At 35.7% G+C, this 18,153-nt stretch overlaps 1 protein-coding gene and 1 non-coding gene across 4 annotated transcripts in view; one reads left to right on the top strand and one right to left on the bottom strand.

The window, feature by feature from the left end:
- CDKL5 (cyclin dependent kinase like 5) overlaps nt 1–18,153 on the top strand; it is a 178,556-nt gene that overhangs the window by 57,889 nt on the left and 102,514 nt on the right. For all 3 annotated transcript variants that reach the window (XM_070365949.1, XM_070365951.1, XM_070365950.1), the window contains 2 exons: nt 6,372–6,601; nt 9,078–9,112. In XM_070365949.1, the coding sequence (XP_070222050.1) occupies nt 6,538–6,601; nt 9,078–9,112 (99 nt within the window). In that variant the 5' untranslated portion in view covers nt 6,372–6,537. The remainder of the gene's footprint in view (nt 1–6,371; nt 6,602–9,077; nt 9,113–18,153) is intronic.
- On the bottom strand, nt 4,854–4,925 carry TRNAR-GCG (transfer RNA arginine (anticodon GCG)). The gene has a single exon. It is a non-coding gene; the product is annotated as a tRNA-Arg (tRNA).

Consider the following 18,153-nt stretch of genomic DNA (forward strand, 5'->3'; position numbering starts at 1 on the left):
TTTATGCTGTCTGTGTTGAGTTCCCATGGTAGTATTCTGTTTTCCAGTTCTGGAATTCTAATTTCTTTCCCCAGTTTGTTCTTCTACCTTGTAGACCTCCCAGTTCTGTCAAAATGTTCAACCCTTGGGTTTTTATTCATTCAACTCTATAGTTGTCTCATAATCTAAGTCTGATAATCCTGATACTATAAATTTTTCTGGGGCATTTTCTGTTTTGGTCATTTCTGTTCTTATTAATGTTATGTGTATCTTGTTATCTTTGATTATGTATTGCATGAGCTAAACAAGAAATTATCTGTAGCAATATTATGATGGCTGTGTTCTTGTTACCCTCCTGCCAGCTGCCCCCACACCCTGCACCTACCACCTGCTGCTTCCCCTTTCAACCAGACAACTGTTGGCACTAACCATCTGAATGTGGGACCACCTCAATCCAAGGGACACTTAGAGGGTTATTTAGGTCACTCATGTGACATAAAGCTATCATTCAGGTTTGTTCTGGGACTGATTTCTTTCTGGTTTCCTTTATCCTAAGAGTATAGCTCTTGGGGTTTCAGCTTCAAGTGAATGATGCTTATCGTACTTTCTTATTTTGAAACACTTTTACCTTTGACCTTCTTGCCCCTGGATTATGAGTTTCAAGAGCAAGCCTGTTTTTCTTCCTATTTTTCTGAATCTTCCTTCAAGTGTCTGTGAGCTAAAATTGTTTTGGGTGATTTGGATTACCTCGCTGAGTTCTATTCCTTTGCCTTGATATCAGCCAGGTAATTCTTCATAACCTTCAGTCTTGGGGATTTTTACGCTGTTCTTTAAAAATATTCCCTCCAGCATTTGTATTTGTTCTCAAAGGGACATTTCATCCAAGTTATTTAGTTACTTGAAGCTAAAGTGTCTGAGTTTTTAAGGCCTTGAAAAATTAATCAGTATTATTCATATAAAATTGTAGTTAAATCCAATTTGGCTTTAAGTTTTTCCCTCAATTTGAATTCAGTTCAGTTCAGTCGCTCAGTCGTGTCCGACTCTTTTGTTACCCCATGGACTGCAGCATGCCAGGTTTCCCTGTCCATCACCAACTCCTGGAGCTTACTCAAACTCATGTCCATCGAGTCGGTGATGCCACTCAACCATCTCATCCTCTGTGGTCCCCTTCTCCTCCCGCCTTCAGTCTTTTCCAGCATCAGAGTCTTTTCCATTGAGTTAGTTCTTTACATCAGGTGGCCAAAACATTGGGATTTAAGCTTCAGCATCAGGCCTTCCAGTGAATATTCAGGACTAATTTCCCTTAGAATGGACTGGTTGGATTTCCTTGCAGTCCAAGGGACTCTCAAGAGTCTTCTCCAACACCACAGTTCAAAAGCATCAATTCTTTGGCGCTCAGCTTTCTTTATAGTCCAACTCTCACATCCATATGTGACTACGGGAAAAACCATAGCTTTGACTAGATGGACCTTTGTTGGTAAAGTAATGTCTCTGCTTTTTAATATGCTGTCTAGGTTGGTCATAGCTTTTCTCCCAAGGAGCAAGTGTCTTTTAATTTCATGGCTGCAGTCACCATCTGCAGTGATTTTGGAGCCCAAGGAAGTAAAGTTTCTCACTGTTTCCATTGTTTCTCCATCTATTTGTCATGAAGTGATGGGACTGGATGCCATGATCTTCGTTTTCTGAATGTTGAGTTTTAAGCCAACTTTTTCACTCTTCTCTTTCAGTTTCATTAAAAGGCTCGTTAGTTCTTCTTTGCTTTCTGCCATAAGGGTGGTGTCATCTGCATATCTGAGGTTATTGATATTTCTCCCAGCGATCTTGATTCCAGCTTGTCCTTCATCCACTCCAGCATTTTGCATGATATACTCTGTATAGAAGTTAAATAAGCAAGGTGACAATATACAGTCTTGATGTACTCCTTTCCCAATTTGGAACCAGTCTGTCATTCCATGTCCAGTTCTAACTGTTTCTTCTTGACCTGCATACAGATTTCTCAGGAGGCAGGTCAGGTGGTCTGGTATTCCCATCTCGTTAAGAATTTCCCACAGTTTGTTGTGATCCACACAGTCAAAGGCTTTGGCATAGTCAATAAAGCAGAAGTAGATGTTTTTCTGGAACTCTCTTGCTTTTTCTATGATCCAGCAAATATTGCCAATTTGATCTCTGGTTCCTCTGCCTTTTCTAAATCCAGCTTGAACATGTGGATCAATTTGAATACTGGTAGTTAAAAGACTGTTCTTGACACCTGTGTTATATGTTACTCACACATTTAAATTCTGATTCTCAGGGTTTACATTACTTGATTTGTGTAGAGAATAGATGGGACCAAATGTTCTTTATATATACCACATATAGAACTTTTGTGGGTGCTGAGTCTTCTTAATAGGAATGACTTAATTTTTATCCCTAGTTTCCTTTAAAATGAGCTGTACCATTCTTGACAGGGGAATATTTATTGTTTCCTGGGTGTTCTTCCAAATCAGCCATAGAAAAGAATGATTCATTCTCAGAAACACTCTGCACATCTTTTACCTGGAAAGTGACTGACTTAGATCTTCATATGTTGGCTCCTTCCTGTTAGTGATATTCCACTTCAAATGTCACCTTTGTAGAGGGGGCTCTTTGAGTAATCGCTCCTTGTTTCTCCCTTCATAACATGTATCATTATCTGATAATAATCTTGCATTTTTTCCTCCCTCAGTAAAATGTGAAGCACCATGAGGGCAAGGATTTTGCCTATCTTGTTCACAACTAACTGTCTCATGTCTTATTTACTCTTTCTCTGAATCATGTTAGGCAGTCAGTAATTTTTTTGTTTAATAAATGAATGAAGAGAACAAATGTTTATTTCTTGAAAATATTTGAAATTGTGACATCATTTTCTCTAAATATCACAGTCATCCTTTAAAAATGTGTGATTCCATTGAATTAAAGTTATTTTCTAAAATAAGTGTTGTGTTTGCTTTTTCTTGCCTTTTTTCAAAAACGATTTTGGTAAATATTGAATGAAAAGTCAGACAATAAAAAATCTGATCTAAAGTGTTAGAGTGACAAATATTTAGCATTAGGGACCACTGTGACTTTGTTATATATTGAGCTGGAAGGAGGTCAGTGTGACTAGAGTGGAACAATCAAGGGAAAGAAAAGTCAGAGATGACATCAGAGGATAGGAGATTAAGACCTGATGGCTTATGTGGACTTTGACTTTTAATGATATGGGAGGCCACTGGAGGATTTTGAGCAGAGAAGTAACATAGAGGTGAGTGTGGACTATAGGGATATTAAAGTGTGGCCTACTTCCAAGCTCTCATGTCAGTTCCACTGGCTGTTTTGTCTCTCTCTGCCAAGGCCACCCTGTCTTAATTTTTATAGCTCAGTTCTAATTCTAAGTATATTCGGTAGAGAGTATCTTGCCAGATCCTCCTCTCAAGGCTGAGCCTTCTTATTTTTCTTATTTGGAAGAGTGTTGGCTGTACTTGGAATTCTGCGCTTCCATATATATTTTAGAATCAGCTTACTGTCATTCCTCAGAAAACTCTCTTGGGATTCTGATTGAAATTGCATTGCCTGTATAGATTAATATAGAGATAATTGATATCCTTTAGCCTCAAAATTGGAAAAACTTCATTGATCTAGGTCATCTTTAATGAGTTTGAATAAACTTTACATATATATACACACAAGTACACACATATATGTGATATATATATGCTTATGTATATGATGTTTACAAATACAGTTGATATTTGTATACTGAGTTTATATTTAGCCTCCTTGTTAACACTTATAATTCTAATAATTTTTAGATTCCTTTGCATTTTCTATATAAACAATAATATCTGTAAAATCTGGTTTTCTCTTTCCAGTCCTATATAGTTTATTCCTTTATTTTTTGTTTTGTTTTTTTTAACTTACTGAGCTGTCTGGGACCCACCAGGATAATGTTTAATAGTAATGTTAATAAGTATTAATAGCAGAATTTCTTTTCATGTTCTTAATTTTTAAAGGGGCTATATCTAAATAGTCCACATTTAAGAATGATATTGTAGGTTTTTTCGGATACTTTTATCAAGATATAAACATTTAAAAGGCATTTAATTATGGACATATTTCTCTTTAGACTTACATTCCTACCATTAGTATATAAAACGGCCACTTTTTGTGTCAGTACTTTATATCACATAGGGTACTCAAATTTATTAAGTTTCAGATTTCATAAGCAGCAAAGAAATTTCTTCCTTTTAAACCAATACTTTATGTTGATACAACTGTTCTTCTTATAGATAGTATAGTTTTTTTTTTTAAACAAAAATTTCAAAATAATTTCAGATTTAAAGTTGTAAAGATCATATAAAGAATTTCCTGTTTCATGGAGTCTTGACCCAGATCCCCAAATATAAACATTTTATAATATTTACTTTATCATTCTTTCTGTTTCTCTTTCTCTATACTACATACATATTTTTTTCTGAATTGGTTTAACTTGCAAATTATCTCTAAGAACTTTGATATTCTCCTTTTATTTTTTTCTGTTAAGCTTTTTATTAGACTGTTCTAGAGATTTAGGCTGTGCCTTATTTATTTTATCAAAATTTAATTGACATATAACATTGGTTCCAAGTGTACAACACAATGATTTCATATTTGTATATATTACAAAAGGATCACATAAGTCTGCTTACCGTCCATCACCACACATAGTTATGTATTCTTTCTTGTGAAGAGCATTTAAGATTTACTCTTAGTGTAGTCGCTCAGTCATGTCCGACTCTTTGTGACCCCATGGACTGTAGGCCACCAGGCTCCTCTGTCCATTGGATTCTCCAGACAAGAATACTGGAGTGGGTTGCCATTTCCTTCTCCAGGGGATCTTCCCAACCCAGGGATTGAACCTGGGTCTTCTGCATCGCAGGCAGACGCTTTACCCTTTGAGCCACCAGGGAAGCCCAAGATTTACTCTTAGCCACTTTCAAATATGCAGTAGAGTATTATTAACTATAGTCACCATGTTGTACATTGCATCCCTAGGACTTGCTCATTTTATAACCAGAAATGTGTACCTTTGGATCACCACTCATCTTGTCATTTCTTAAGAGGATTGTTTTATGTAACCACCTTACTATTGTCAAAAAAAATTATAATTGATACAATATTATCTAATCTGTGGGCTTCCCTTGTGGCTCAGCTGGTAAAGAATTCGCCTGCAATGTGGGAGACCTGGCTTCGATCCCTGGGTTGGGAAGATCCCCTGGAGAAGGGAAAGGCTACCCATTGCAGTATTCTGGCCTGGAGAATTCCATGGATTACAGTCCATGGGGTCACAAAGAGTCGGACACGACTGAGCGACTTTCACTTCACTATCTAATCTGTAGACTTTTAAATTTTATCATTTACCCTTTATAGCAAAAAAATTTTTTTCTTGTCTAGCATCCAGCCCAAGATCATGCATTATATTTAGTTATCATGACTCTCAGTCTTCTTTTCTAGAACAGTTGCTTAGTCGTTTCTTATGTTTCATGACATAGACATTTTTAAAGAATACAGGCCAGTTACTGAGTAGAATATTCCTCAGTTTGGGCTTGTCTCTTGCTGCCTATGGTTAGATTCATGTTTTACCCTTTTGGAAGAATGTATGTGTATATGTAATTTACGTATGCATTTATATCTATCTCTTTATCTCTCTATATTAATAACTGACCTTACATGATTAACTCTTAATTCCAAGCTTTCCCAATTTTCATATTTATAACTTCCTTTTATGAGAATGAGACGAAACCCACATTATCCACAGTATGTTTACTTATTTGCTTAATTATAGAATATACATAAAGAAGTTTCATATCTCTGTAAAAAATAACTGAGTATAATATTTGTTTATATTTCTTTAACTCAAGGAAAGTATGTAGTTAAAATACTGTTTTCAGAAATTGTGTGTGTGTGCTCACTCGCTCAGTAATGTCTGAGTCTGGGACCCCATGGACTGTAGTCCACCAGGAGCCTCTGTCCATGGAATTTTCCTGGCAACAATACTGGAGTGGATTGCCATTTCCTCCTCTAGGGGATCTTCCCAACCCAGGAATCGAACTCACATCTCCTGCTTTGGCAGTGTATTCTTTACCACTAAGCCACTTGGGAATCCCTTTCAAAAGTTGCCTGGGGTTAATTCTTTTCCCTGCCCGGGCTTGTTCAGTGTAGTTATAGTATTCATTTCAAATATAGTTAAGTACATTTTTTTGACTGTGTTTCATTTTGGGTACTTCCCTCCTATTATTATTAGTAGTAGCATATAAAACAACATGGTTTTAAAAGAACTGTACAAAAAGATTGGATAGGTTATTAGAGTACTGAGAAATAAAATTTATGACTTTTAATTGTGTTTGTTCTTTCAGGAAATCATTTAATAATTCACATTAGGACAAATATGTGAAAGTTCCTGCCAACCTGTGAATATTTCTTCCTTCGGACATTTTTTGTTCTACTTACTGTACAACTTTCTTAGAAGTTCTTTTTTGATGCCATGTTCTGTGGCTTGCATCTAAAGAGGAGTTTGTCTTCATGAAGATTCCTAACATTGGTAATGTGATGAATAAATTTGAGATCCTTGGGGTTGTAGGTGAAGGTAAGTTTAACATTCTTTGAGGTTTTGAGCAATGTGCAATTATATCTACCACCAAAAAAGTTATTAATTCAAATTCTATTATGTCAGCTAGGCTTATTTTGACTAACTCAAAATTTATATAAGTTAAATTTTACTTAATGCATGAGAAATAAATGAATAAATGACTTCTATTTGTCTATGAGAATGACAAACCACGTTTTATAAATTCTGAGCCTCATGATTTGGTCATATTTTAACATCTCTGAAATCAGGATGTATGTTACAATCAGTAGCATGTCATGATTTAATTGGCAGAACTTTTTCTTTCCTAGTAGTACAGAAAATAATACTTATAATCAATGACATCATCAATTTGATGAAATATTGTAATTTGTTTTTTTATAAATCTTACTAATTTTTCTTTTTTTTGTAATTTTTGCTCTTAAAGATAACTTTATGGAGATTTTGATAAATGATTCTTTTAACAGTATAAGTTACTATAATTATGATTTCTTTAATGTTACAAAAGTATTGGTATTTCAGAATTTTCAAGTATATTTTGAATTTCAAAAGAAGTTTTACAATTTACCTATGTCAACAGCATAGTTGTTCTAGATTTTAATATTAAGTTGATAAATCCTTTTCAAATAAGTAGAAACAATTAAAATATTGTGTAATCATTACGTATTTGCTTCAAGGTCTGAAGTTTGAAGACAAAAAAGAATCCTTCTTTCTTCACTTAGCTCCTTTTTGTCTTTTTCATTGGTATTCACTATGTAGATAAAATTCATTCTCAGTGTCTTATTTACTATTAATTTTATAATACCTGATTTATTACTGTTTTTCAAATGTGTTACATAGACTTATGCTGTAAAAATACTCACTGGAGAAGGTCAGCTCCTTGGATGTAACAAAGTTGGAATGTTTCAGATTCTGGGCCTAAGTTTTTCTGTATCATGACCTTTTTCTTAGTATACTTATAGGTGATCCTCTTCTCAGGGATTAGCTTAGATTAACTACAACTACCAGTTGTTATTGTGGTTTTTCAGTTGCTCAGTCATGTCTGACTCTTTGCAACCCTCTGGACTGCAGCACGCCAGGCTTCCCTGTCCTTCACCATCTCCCAGAGTTTGCTCAGACTCATGTCCATTGAGTTGATGATGCCATCCAACCATTGCATCCTCTGTCGTCCCCTTCTCCTCCTGCCCTAAATCTTTCCCATCCTCAGGGTCTACAACTAACTACCAGACTAACATATAAATCAAAATATGTTAGTTTCAAGTTGTAGTCAGAACCATCATTGCTATTTTTTTTCCTTTGTAAACTACCTCAGATGCTTCTTGGCTATGAAATACATATACATTAAGGAAATTAAAAGCTGTTAAGCAAACTCTACATCCCTGCAGCCTAAACAGTGCATTTTCACCCCATAGAAAAACTAACATGGGCAGTTAAGTGAGGATTGGATGACTGCCTGGTGATTGTGGAGTTGAATTGGATGGCTATAATGGCTGGTTTCATCCTAACTGTGATAATAAGATTCATCCATCTCGACCAATTGAAGGATACTTATTCTGGTTCCCCAGTTTCTGTTGCAGACACATTTTCCAATTTCATCTCCCTGAAGTCTTCTTCTCAGACGCAAATGCAGGCTTTGCCTGTCTGTAAATGTCAATCATTTCTACCAACTTCAGTTATTGTATATTACATTTTGATTCTCCTAATTAGATTTTTTCACATTATAACTTTTGCCTCAATTTCCTTGCTGTCAACTCTGTGTTCTGGGTTTAAGGAAATAGTTTATTGGCTGATTAATAGGATAAGTAACCCAAAAGGTAGTGATGTGTCTCATTTGAAATATATCAAATAAAGTGGGAGTGCTTAGCTACAGATGGTCAGAGATCCTTGGACTACTTATGCTGGTGCCATTGAACTTAGTATTTATGGCAAAAATGTAGCAACTCCTACTAGTTATTAATTGGAATGCTGAGGTGAGACCTGTAATATTTTGCGAGTCAGAGAAGACATTCTAGTATCCTAGAAGAGAATTTAATTGTCTCGTAGGAGAGAGAACATATTTGATAGGCTCCATGCTTGAGCCTACCCTTGTGAAACCATTAGCTCTTAAATTTTGAGTTCCCTAGAATCTTTTGAGGTAATTTTAATTTACTCTTAAAGTTATTAGGTCCAAATTGCATCTCTAGAAATTTTTCAACATCTGAAGTAAAATTTTTCTTAAAAAGAGAAACATTAAAAAGTACATGCTTGTTGGGGAAATGAGTTGCTAATAATACTCTTGGTTTATAAAAAGTATATGATAAATATTCATGCTTTCTTTGTATATGGCTCATTCCATTATCACTGCAGAATATTGTCATTTTAGGAATCACTGTTATTCCATATTTTGATAGCCGCTGTAAATATAATAGAACTTTGATTTCTCCAAGAGCTGTACTTTGTATACGTGTCCCTAATTGTTCACTTCTTTTTATTATAGGAGCCTATGGAGTTGTACTTAAATGCAGGCATAAGGTAAGTACATGGTTTTTAAAAAGAAAATATCTGTGTATGTTTAACATTTTTGAAACTAATGTAGTATTCTGTGCATGTGGGCATATAATTAAAAATGTATACGATGTCTACATCATTGTCTACGATGATGGTGATACTTAAAGAAGAATTAATATGGGAACCTGAAAAAAGAGACTACTTTGGGTAAGCTTTATCATGATTAGATAGTCATTAGTTCTTTATACTCATGTGCTATTTTTTTCAACTGACCTATATGTAGATGGAAAGCTGCCTAATGGGAAGAGAGAAAAGGTGGTAGAGAAGGAATCAAAGTAGTGGCAGATTTAATTTATGTCAAGAACTTAAGAGCAAGGAGGAGTTTCATGAAGTCAATATTTTTCTTGTAGAACCAATAATTTAAGATTGCTTATAGGGTCAGAATCCAGATTTTGAAGGGTAGTGGATGGGTGTTTGGTTATGAAATAGGGCTTGAAGTAATAGTGTATGATTATGACTCTTAGCTGTTGTTGGTCACTCTTGAACAGCCTTGAAGTGAATCTTATTATATAGATTATTTGACTATGGTTAATAATCACCAGTTATTCAGGGAGGTTATTTCAAGTTTCCATAGGTGTTGCTGTATTGAGCAACACCTTTAACCTGGTGTTAAAGAGACTGCCTTTAACCTGGCAAATGTTGAAGCTGTAACAATTTCAAACATTAGGTTAAATATTTTTCTATTATGGCATAGCTAGTCTGAATGTTAATATCTGGCCTCATACTATTTTGTGCATAATTTGTTAAGACCAAGGTTTAAATTTTTTTGGTATTTTATAGTGATATGATTCATGTTTGAGATGAGCTTAGCAGTTTAGTCTGAGCCATTTAAACTCTCAAATCTGTGACAACGCACATAAAGATGATGTAATTTTTATGTTTGCTTTTTCTTTCCTACTGTACAAAATATTACTTAACATTTTGAATTTAAGGCTTCATGACAACTGATGCATTTTGGATTTTACATCACATATCTCTTTAATTCAAAGAATTTTCTATTCTTGAAATTGGGTATTTGAATTATGTTATGCTGATAATAGTTATCTTAAGACCTCTGCCAGTAAATCTTAAAAAAAAAAAATTTGAATACTATTGGCTCTTGATTCAGGATGACTAAGAATTTAAAATAATAAATATAGTCAAAATAAATTTAGCCCCTTAAATTTCTAATTAAGAAATATCACTGCAGTTTGAAATTAAACAAATAGAAAGCTGTCTAGTGAAGTGCTATGCTTTTAGGGAGGTGTGTTGAGTTAAATTTAGGAAGCTTTAAAAATATTCTTGGATAGATACTACTCAGGGTTATTAGTGTCCAAATTAAATTTGAGTCTTTCATGAACATAATACCCCTTTTTGTATACTGTGGCTCTGTTGATACAACATAGCCAAGGGAAGCTTCAGTTCTTAGTCTTACTCCTTGAATTTTAAAACCCAGGGATTTCTGATACATAATGGCACATCTTCCAACAGTATTTTCTCTCAGTTGTTACGCTTCTTCCTGTGACCTTTCTCCCTATACTTTCGTCTGGTTTACTCATTTGTTAAGACATGCTTGTTAACTGAACCTGGTTCTCATATGCACACTGTTAGTGCTGGCAAGATGGACTCAGAGTGAGACTGGATGAGAACTAGTGCCACTGCTCTTAGGAAACCACCTCTGAATGTGAGCTCTGATTCCTTTGTCCATGTGCAGGGCATTTTGAGCTCTAAGGATGAATAACCCATATTTTTCTTGCTCTTGTATGTCTTATGGTCTGTCTGAAGAGTTAGAAGTGCATATTTAAAAAAAAAAACACACATGTGAGATTGCTGCAAATGAAATTGCATCTTAAAAAAAAAATACTTCTTTTTACTAAAGCCCCTCACTAAATGAGGGACTCATAAACCAGCTTTCTGAGTATTGTTGTTTCTTCCTTTCATGCACCAAAAAATATACCACTGGATGGAAAATTTGAAGCATAAATTAGTGTCTATCTCAGAGTAATTTCTAGAATTTGCAGTTGTTTCATCATTAGACTTGTTATAGTATACCCTTTTTTCAGCTAGAATCAGTCCTTCAAATCTTTCCCCGACTATCCAAAAATAGAAGATTTGATGCTTCCGATAAGATTTACCCTTTCAGATCAAACAAATGGATATCTATGAAATCTCACGGTATAGTTTTTAAAAAAAGGATATAAACCTCTGTTTGGTGCCTATTATGTGTAAAGTGATCATGCCCATATATTTTCCATAATTTCAAAATTTTTAATAAAATGCTTATATTTTAATAAGTGAAATAATAATTTAATACATTTAATGTATTATTTTAATACATTTATATATAATATAAATCAGGTTGGTTGTGATTACTTACACAGGTATGTGTGATTGCTTGTGCATAAATTGGATCTCTTTTTGAGATGTTTGGCTATGGTTGTATGTATAGTTAAGTAATTTCTAGTGTATGGTGTATTTCAACAAGTATGAAAGAAAGTCACTGTTTTAATCTGTGTTCTGTTGCAAGAAATTTAGAGGTCATGTTTATAAACAGATATATCTTGTCTTTTGTGAACATAATATGATATTGGGCTTTTCCAGGCCAAAGATCAGTTCTTAATTTACTGAAATAAATGCTACCCAATTAAAAAAGAAAAATGTAATTGTACTCTCTTTTTGACAGCTTCTGTTATCCTTATATGAACACTCTTAGCAATGACTGTTCAGAGAAGGCAATGGCACCCCACTCCAGCACTCTTGCCTGGTGGGCCGCAGTCCATGGGGTCGCTAAGAGTAGGACAAGACTCAAGCGACTTCACTTTCACTTTTCACTTTCCTGCATTGGAGAAGGCAATGGCAACCCACTCCAGTGTTCTTGCCTGGAGAATCCCAGGGATGGGGAAGCCTCGTGGGCTGCCGTCTATGGGGTCACGCAGAGTCGGACATGACTGAAGCGACTTAGCAGCAGCAGCAGCAATGACTGTTAAGCTGTTTATGGGGATTTATGATTTTACTTGCATTTGGAAAAAGTTCTGACTTGGACCTTTACCATACAAATGTGCATTGCTTATCTTCTTTTTATTTGTGTGTCTGCTTTAAAGTGCCCAAGAGAGGGGAGGTATGTTTTAGAGCACACTTTTCTTCACAGACGCCCCAGGAGGTCATCTTCATAACAAAGTGGGGAGAATGGAATGGAGTTGAAATAGGGAGATGTGATTAGAACTTGAGGCAAGAGAGAGGATAGAGAGAGCTGGCTGCTACTGCTGCTAAGTCGCTTCAGTCGTGTCGGACTCTGTGCGACCCCATAGACGGCAGCCCACCAGGCTTCCACGTCCCTGGGATTTTCCAGGCAAGGACACTGGAGTAGGTTGCCATTTCCTTCTCCAATACATGAAAGTGAAAAGTGAAAGTGAAGTCGCTCAGTCGTGTCCAACTCTAGCGACCCCATGGACTGCAGCCTACCAGGCTCCTCCGTCTACCGGATTTTCCAGGCAAAAGTACTGGAGTGGGGTGCCATTGCCTTCTCCCAGAGAGAGCTGGAGATTGATGCTAATCGAGTCTAGGACATGGAAGTGCTGATTCATGTAGTTCATTTCCTATGGCTGAAGTTGACTGATGAGAAATTTTTGTTTGTTTTGAAGTAGTAGGTGTATATGCTCTTGAATAACTAGTTATAAAAGCTGTGAATAATCCAGTATTGGGGTACAGCCTGTAAGTATTAAATGATAAACTTGACTTAAATTAGAGAAAGTGAAAGTGAAGTCGCTCAGTCATGTCCCACTCTTTGTGACCCCATGGACTGTAGCCCGCCAGGCTCCTCCATCCATGGAATTTTCTAGGCAAGGGTACTGGAGTGGGTTGCCATTTCCTTCTCCAGGGGATCTTCCCGACCCAGGGATCGAACCCTGGTCTCCTGCACTGCAAGTAGACACTTTACCATCTGAGCCACCAGGGAACCAAAAAGGAAAGACACCGAAGAGAGCTTTTGCAGAGTAGCAGGTCCTTGTGGAGGGATTAAAGGTGATCCCAAGGATTGGTGGTGAACTGGAAAAGCATTGGTATCATTTTATCTGACTGGAAAACTTAGAAAGGGTGTATAAGTTTGAAGGGAAAGATCAGTTTGGCTTTCATAATAAAGAATAAAATGTCAGCAGAGTACCAAACCTGGTATTAGTAAATACCACATATTGAGCATCTACCGTATGTGGTAGGCAGGCAATCTATTTGATGTTTTACATTTAATCCCCACAACCCCGACTCTCCATCCCTACTTTATAAATGAGAAAACTGAGTCAGAGAGAGGCTGTGTAATAGAGCTAAGATTATGCAGCTAATAAGTGGCAAAACTAGGGTTTGATATGACTCCAGAAGTAGCTTCCATGTGCCTGGGATGAAACTGAAATGATATGAACCTTCCAAGAGGGAGAGCAGAGCAGAGTGAAAGATGTGTTTAAATGATCTTACTGAAAGAAGAAGGAGCAGACCTCTTGCAAGCAAGGAAAAAAGATTTTTTAAAGTGGCATTCACTAATAGTATAAAAATCTCATCAAAAGATCCATGATGATAAGGATTGAGGGCTGAGAAAATCCATTTCATTTAACACTGCCATTTATTAATGACTTCTCTAAGTCAAATGATACATTAATGCCAAATAGCAAGAGGTTAAAGAGAGAATAGATAGAGAAGATCTGGATTGCTTCATTCTTCTCTTGTGAGAGTTCAGAAATTGAGATTGAAAGTAGTAGGAAGAATAGATTTGATTAAATATTTTCTAGTTAGGAATATCCATATTTCCCCTACTGAAAGGTATTCTTTGGATATTTGTTATTGCTTAATAGTCATAAATTTACCTTTTGTTATAAGCCTTGATTTTTAGCAAGCAATATGTATTTTTGAATCAGTGATTCCATTTTTTCTTTTTCACATTAATTTTGTTTTTCTACCAAAAAGCTGATTACTCTTTTTAAAAATCAAACTGTTTTAAGAAGATGCTTAAGGAAAAGTCAATGAACCATTATCAATTTAATAAATTATTTATAGTTGCCATCTAAAACCATAGTTATTCTCTACTGGAACAAAATAAACTTTTTTCAGGTTTATTCCCCACATTAAATAAAGCAAATGTTTTTCTTTAATTTTTAGTCAACCATGAGAAACAGAATATATGGGATTAATTATGTTAATTACTTTGTCATTTTATTCCTCCTTACTTCAATAAAAGTAACATGTGGGTTCTTGCTTTTGTGTGCAAAATTTCTAGCATTTGAAGAGGATTATAGAGAGACTTGGGGTTTTTCATAAGGATTATAAGCAGCTGGAAATATTTCAGTATTAATCGATTATTTTGTCATAATTTTTAAAAATAATTGCACTCTGAAATGATGTGAATTTACTGAAGGTTATGAAGATTAATGAGATGTCAGCGTTAAACTGGACTTCAGGTCAGGAACAAAGATAGCAGGAATCAGTGATGGGGGAAAACATCTGCCTCTTCTTACAGAAGCACTCATGTAGAACAGATACTTCTGTGTGGTTTCCTTTCTTGACCAGGTTTTTGTTGCTGATCCAGTTAATTGTAGAACAGTCTCTGGAACAGGACAAAAGTGTCATCAAAATTGTACTTCTTTGTACTATAATATTTTGCATTTTCAATTCTGCTAGTCTGTTGATAAAGGAAAAATTATCCATGTTTCTGTCGTCTTATTTTTAGTAAAACAAATAATGACTCGTGTCAATTTCCAGATAAGTCTGACTTTAGGGAAACAAAAGAATCTGAGGCTTTTGTAGGTTTCCTGCCTGCATTTATCCTTTTCATCCTAATCTGGATTTTGTTTTTTGTTTGCTCTTAGTAAATGAGATAAGAGAATGGTCATATTGGAACTAGCCCCACTACTAGCTCTGCATGCATTGTCTACACAGAAGACTTTACCTCATTCATCCTTCTTATAGTGACTCAGTTCCTAAATGCTCATCCCTCCTCCCATCCACAGCTTCCCAATCTAGAGGATGAGTTGGCTGGAGCACAAGGTGGACTTTAAAGTTCCCTCTTCTGCCAGTCATAAAAACATAATTATTCCCTTCTGTAAGAGAGCATTCTTTCTATACCTTCTTAAGATGAATAATTTCATTAGTCTTTGATAAATGTCTATGCTTAAGGGATTTAACTGGTTCTTTAATGTGACTTTAAAGCTTCAGGGACCAAAAAATGAGTGTCAGTCATTTTTCTACACAAGCCCAAAATATATAGACATTGGCAGTATAAGAAAAGTAGCTGATCAACAAATGCCTATATGGTGGATACTTTTAAATAGTTCATCATAACTCTTGATGAGTTGTTGGAATCAGTAATTTGAAAGTAGTGCATGGGGATCTATTTTTATATAAAAATAATCCACCCCTGAATATTAGAAGCTATAGTTCATATTCTACAGTGGTTTTGAAGCTTTACTATTTCTTAATTTAAAGGTTAAAAAAAAAGGTTTGTTCCCTATGTTAAAGTATTTTAATTAAAAAAAAAAAAAAAGCTTTCTACTTCTTCTACTTAAAGCATTGTGTTCAAGGCATGATATTGTAAAGTAAAATTCAACCGAATATCTTTTTAGGAAAAATCTATTGAGTGCCTGTGGGCCAAATCTGGCCTGCCACTTATTTTATGGAACCTAGCCACGCTCATTCATTTATGTTTTTTCTATGGATGCTTTTGCACTAATATGACAGAGTAATTTCAACAGAGACCGTATGACATACAAAGTCTAAAATAGTATATTTATTTTGTGACCCTTCCTGAACAGAAGTTTGCTGACTCTCATGCTGAGCAAGCCCTAACTAGGAGAATACAGTGGAAGCAGAACAGTGGCCTCAGTGGGCCAGCAATCTCAGTTTCTGTTTGTCTCTTTGCCCTTGATGCTCTTGGAATCTGAGAAATAGAGTTAATAAAGTGTGGAACTTCCACTGAAAATTATTTTTCCCTTGAGCAAATCTTTTGGCTGGTTAAGTAGGAAGCTTTATATTGGTTCCCTCTTTCACGATCAAGTATCAGAATGGAGAATTGGACTTTCTAGGAACTGGGCATACAGAGACACATGCAGTCTATTCACTCTGACTGTGTTTCATCACTGGCCTGAATAGCTCTCTTTTCATTCAGAGGTGAATACAAAGAAGAAAACAATCTTCACTGAGACTATGAAAGGTAACTTGAGTTCATGAGAAGGACATTCTCACAAATATGAAGAGGAAAATTCTTTAGAGGCAAAGAAATGAGATAACTTCCTAATATTGTATAATTCAAGTGACCATAAATGAGAAGAAGCAATAGTAATAATCTCTGTTTCAAGTATCTCTTAACTTCCAGGCATTGTGCTGGGCTTGGTGTTTTATTTTCATTACTCTTTAGATCCTCATAACAGCTATAAAAGTTAGAAAGAATTACCTTCCTTTAAAATGGAGGAAACTGATGCTCAAATAGGTTAATTTCCTAAAAGCCATACAAGTTAGTAGGTGCTTGAGCCAGGAAGTAAACCACATAGGCCCTTATATTTGTAATTGATATACAGTTGATTTACAGTGTTGTGACCTTTTAAAAAAATGGAAGTAAAATTCACATAATATAAAACCAACCATTTTAAAGTGTACAGCTCAGTACCATTCATACATTCAAAATATCGTACAATCACTACCTCTATCAAGTTTCAAAACACTTTATCACCCCCTAGAAAAACCCTATACCCATTAAGTACTCACTGTTTCTCACTTTCTCTGTCTCTGGCAAACACAAATCTGCTTTCTGTCTCTATAGATTTACCTATTCTGGGTATTTCATATAAAGGGAATCACATACACTTTGTGGCCATTTGAATTTGACTTCTTTCACTTAGTGTAATGTTTTTGAGATTCATCCATGTAGCCTGTATCATTACTTCATTCCTTTTTTATGACTAATATTCCGTTGTGTGGCCATACCACATTTTGTTTATCCATTTATCTGTAGAAGAACATTTAGGTTGTTTTTACCTTTTGATTATTGTGAATAGTGTTGCTGTGAACTTTTGTGATTGAGTTTTGTTTGAGTCCCAATTTTCAGTTCTTTTGGGTTATATACCAAGAAGTGAAAATGCTAGGTAATATGAGAATTCTGTGTTTAATGTTTTTGAGGAATCACATAACTTTTCTACAGTGGCTGTACCACTTTACATTTCTGCCAGCACTGTACAAAGATTCCAGTTTCTCCACATCTTCACCAATATGTGTTTCCTTACTATTATTATTATTTTTACTGCAGCCATCCTAGTCTATAGCAGTGTCATATTATGGTTTTGCCCTGCCTCTTGAGAAATTTGTATGCAGGTCAGGAAGCAACAGTTAGAACTGGACATGGAACAATAGACTGGTTCCAAATGGGAAAAGGAGTACGTCAAGGCTGTGTATTGTCACCCTGCTTATTTAACTTATATGCAGAGTACATCATGAGAAACCCTGGGCTGGAAGGAGCACAAGCTGGAATCAAGATTGCCGGGAGAAATATCAATAACCTCAGATATGCAGATGACACCACCCTTATGGCAGAAAGTGAAGAGGAACTAAAAAGCCTCTTGATGAGAGTGAAAGAGGAGAGTGAAAAGGTTGGCTTAAAGCTCAACATTCAGAAAATGAAGATCATGGCATCTGGTCCCATCACTTCATGGGAAATAGATGGGGAAACAGTATCAGACTATTTTTCTGGGCTCCAAAATCACTGCAGATGGTGACTGCAGCCATGAAATTAAAATACGCTTCCTCCTTGGAAGAAAAGTTATGACCAACCTAGATAGCATATTCAAAAGCAGAGACATTACTTTGCCAACAAAGGTCTGTCTAGTCAAGGCTATGGTTTTTCCAGTGGTCATGTATGGATGTGAGAGTTGGACTGTGAAGAAAGCTGAGTGCCAAAGAATTGATGCTTTTGAACTGTGGTGTTGGAAAAGACTCTTGAGAGTCCCTTGGACTGCAAGGAGATCCAACCAGTCCATTCTGAAGGAGATCAGCCCTGG

The sequence above is a fragment of the Bos mutus genome, chromosome X (assembly GCF_027580195.1).
Source record: "Bos mutus isolate GX-2022 chromosome X, NWIPB_WYAK_1.1, whole genome shotgun sequence".
Taxonomy (NCBI): Eukaryota; Metazoa; Chordata; class Mammalia; order Artiodactyla; family Bovidae; genus Bos; species Bos mutus.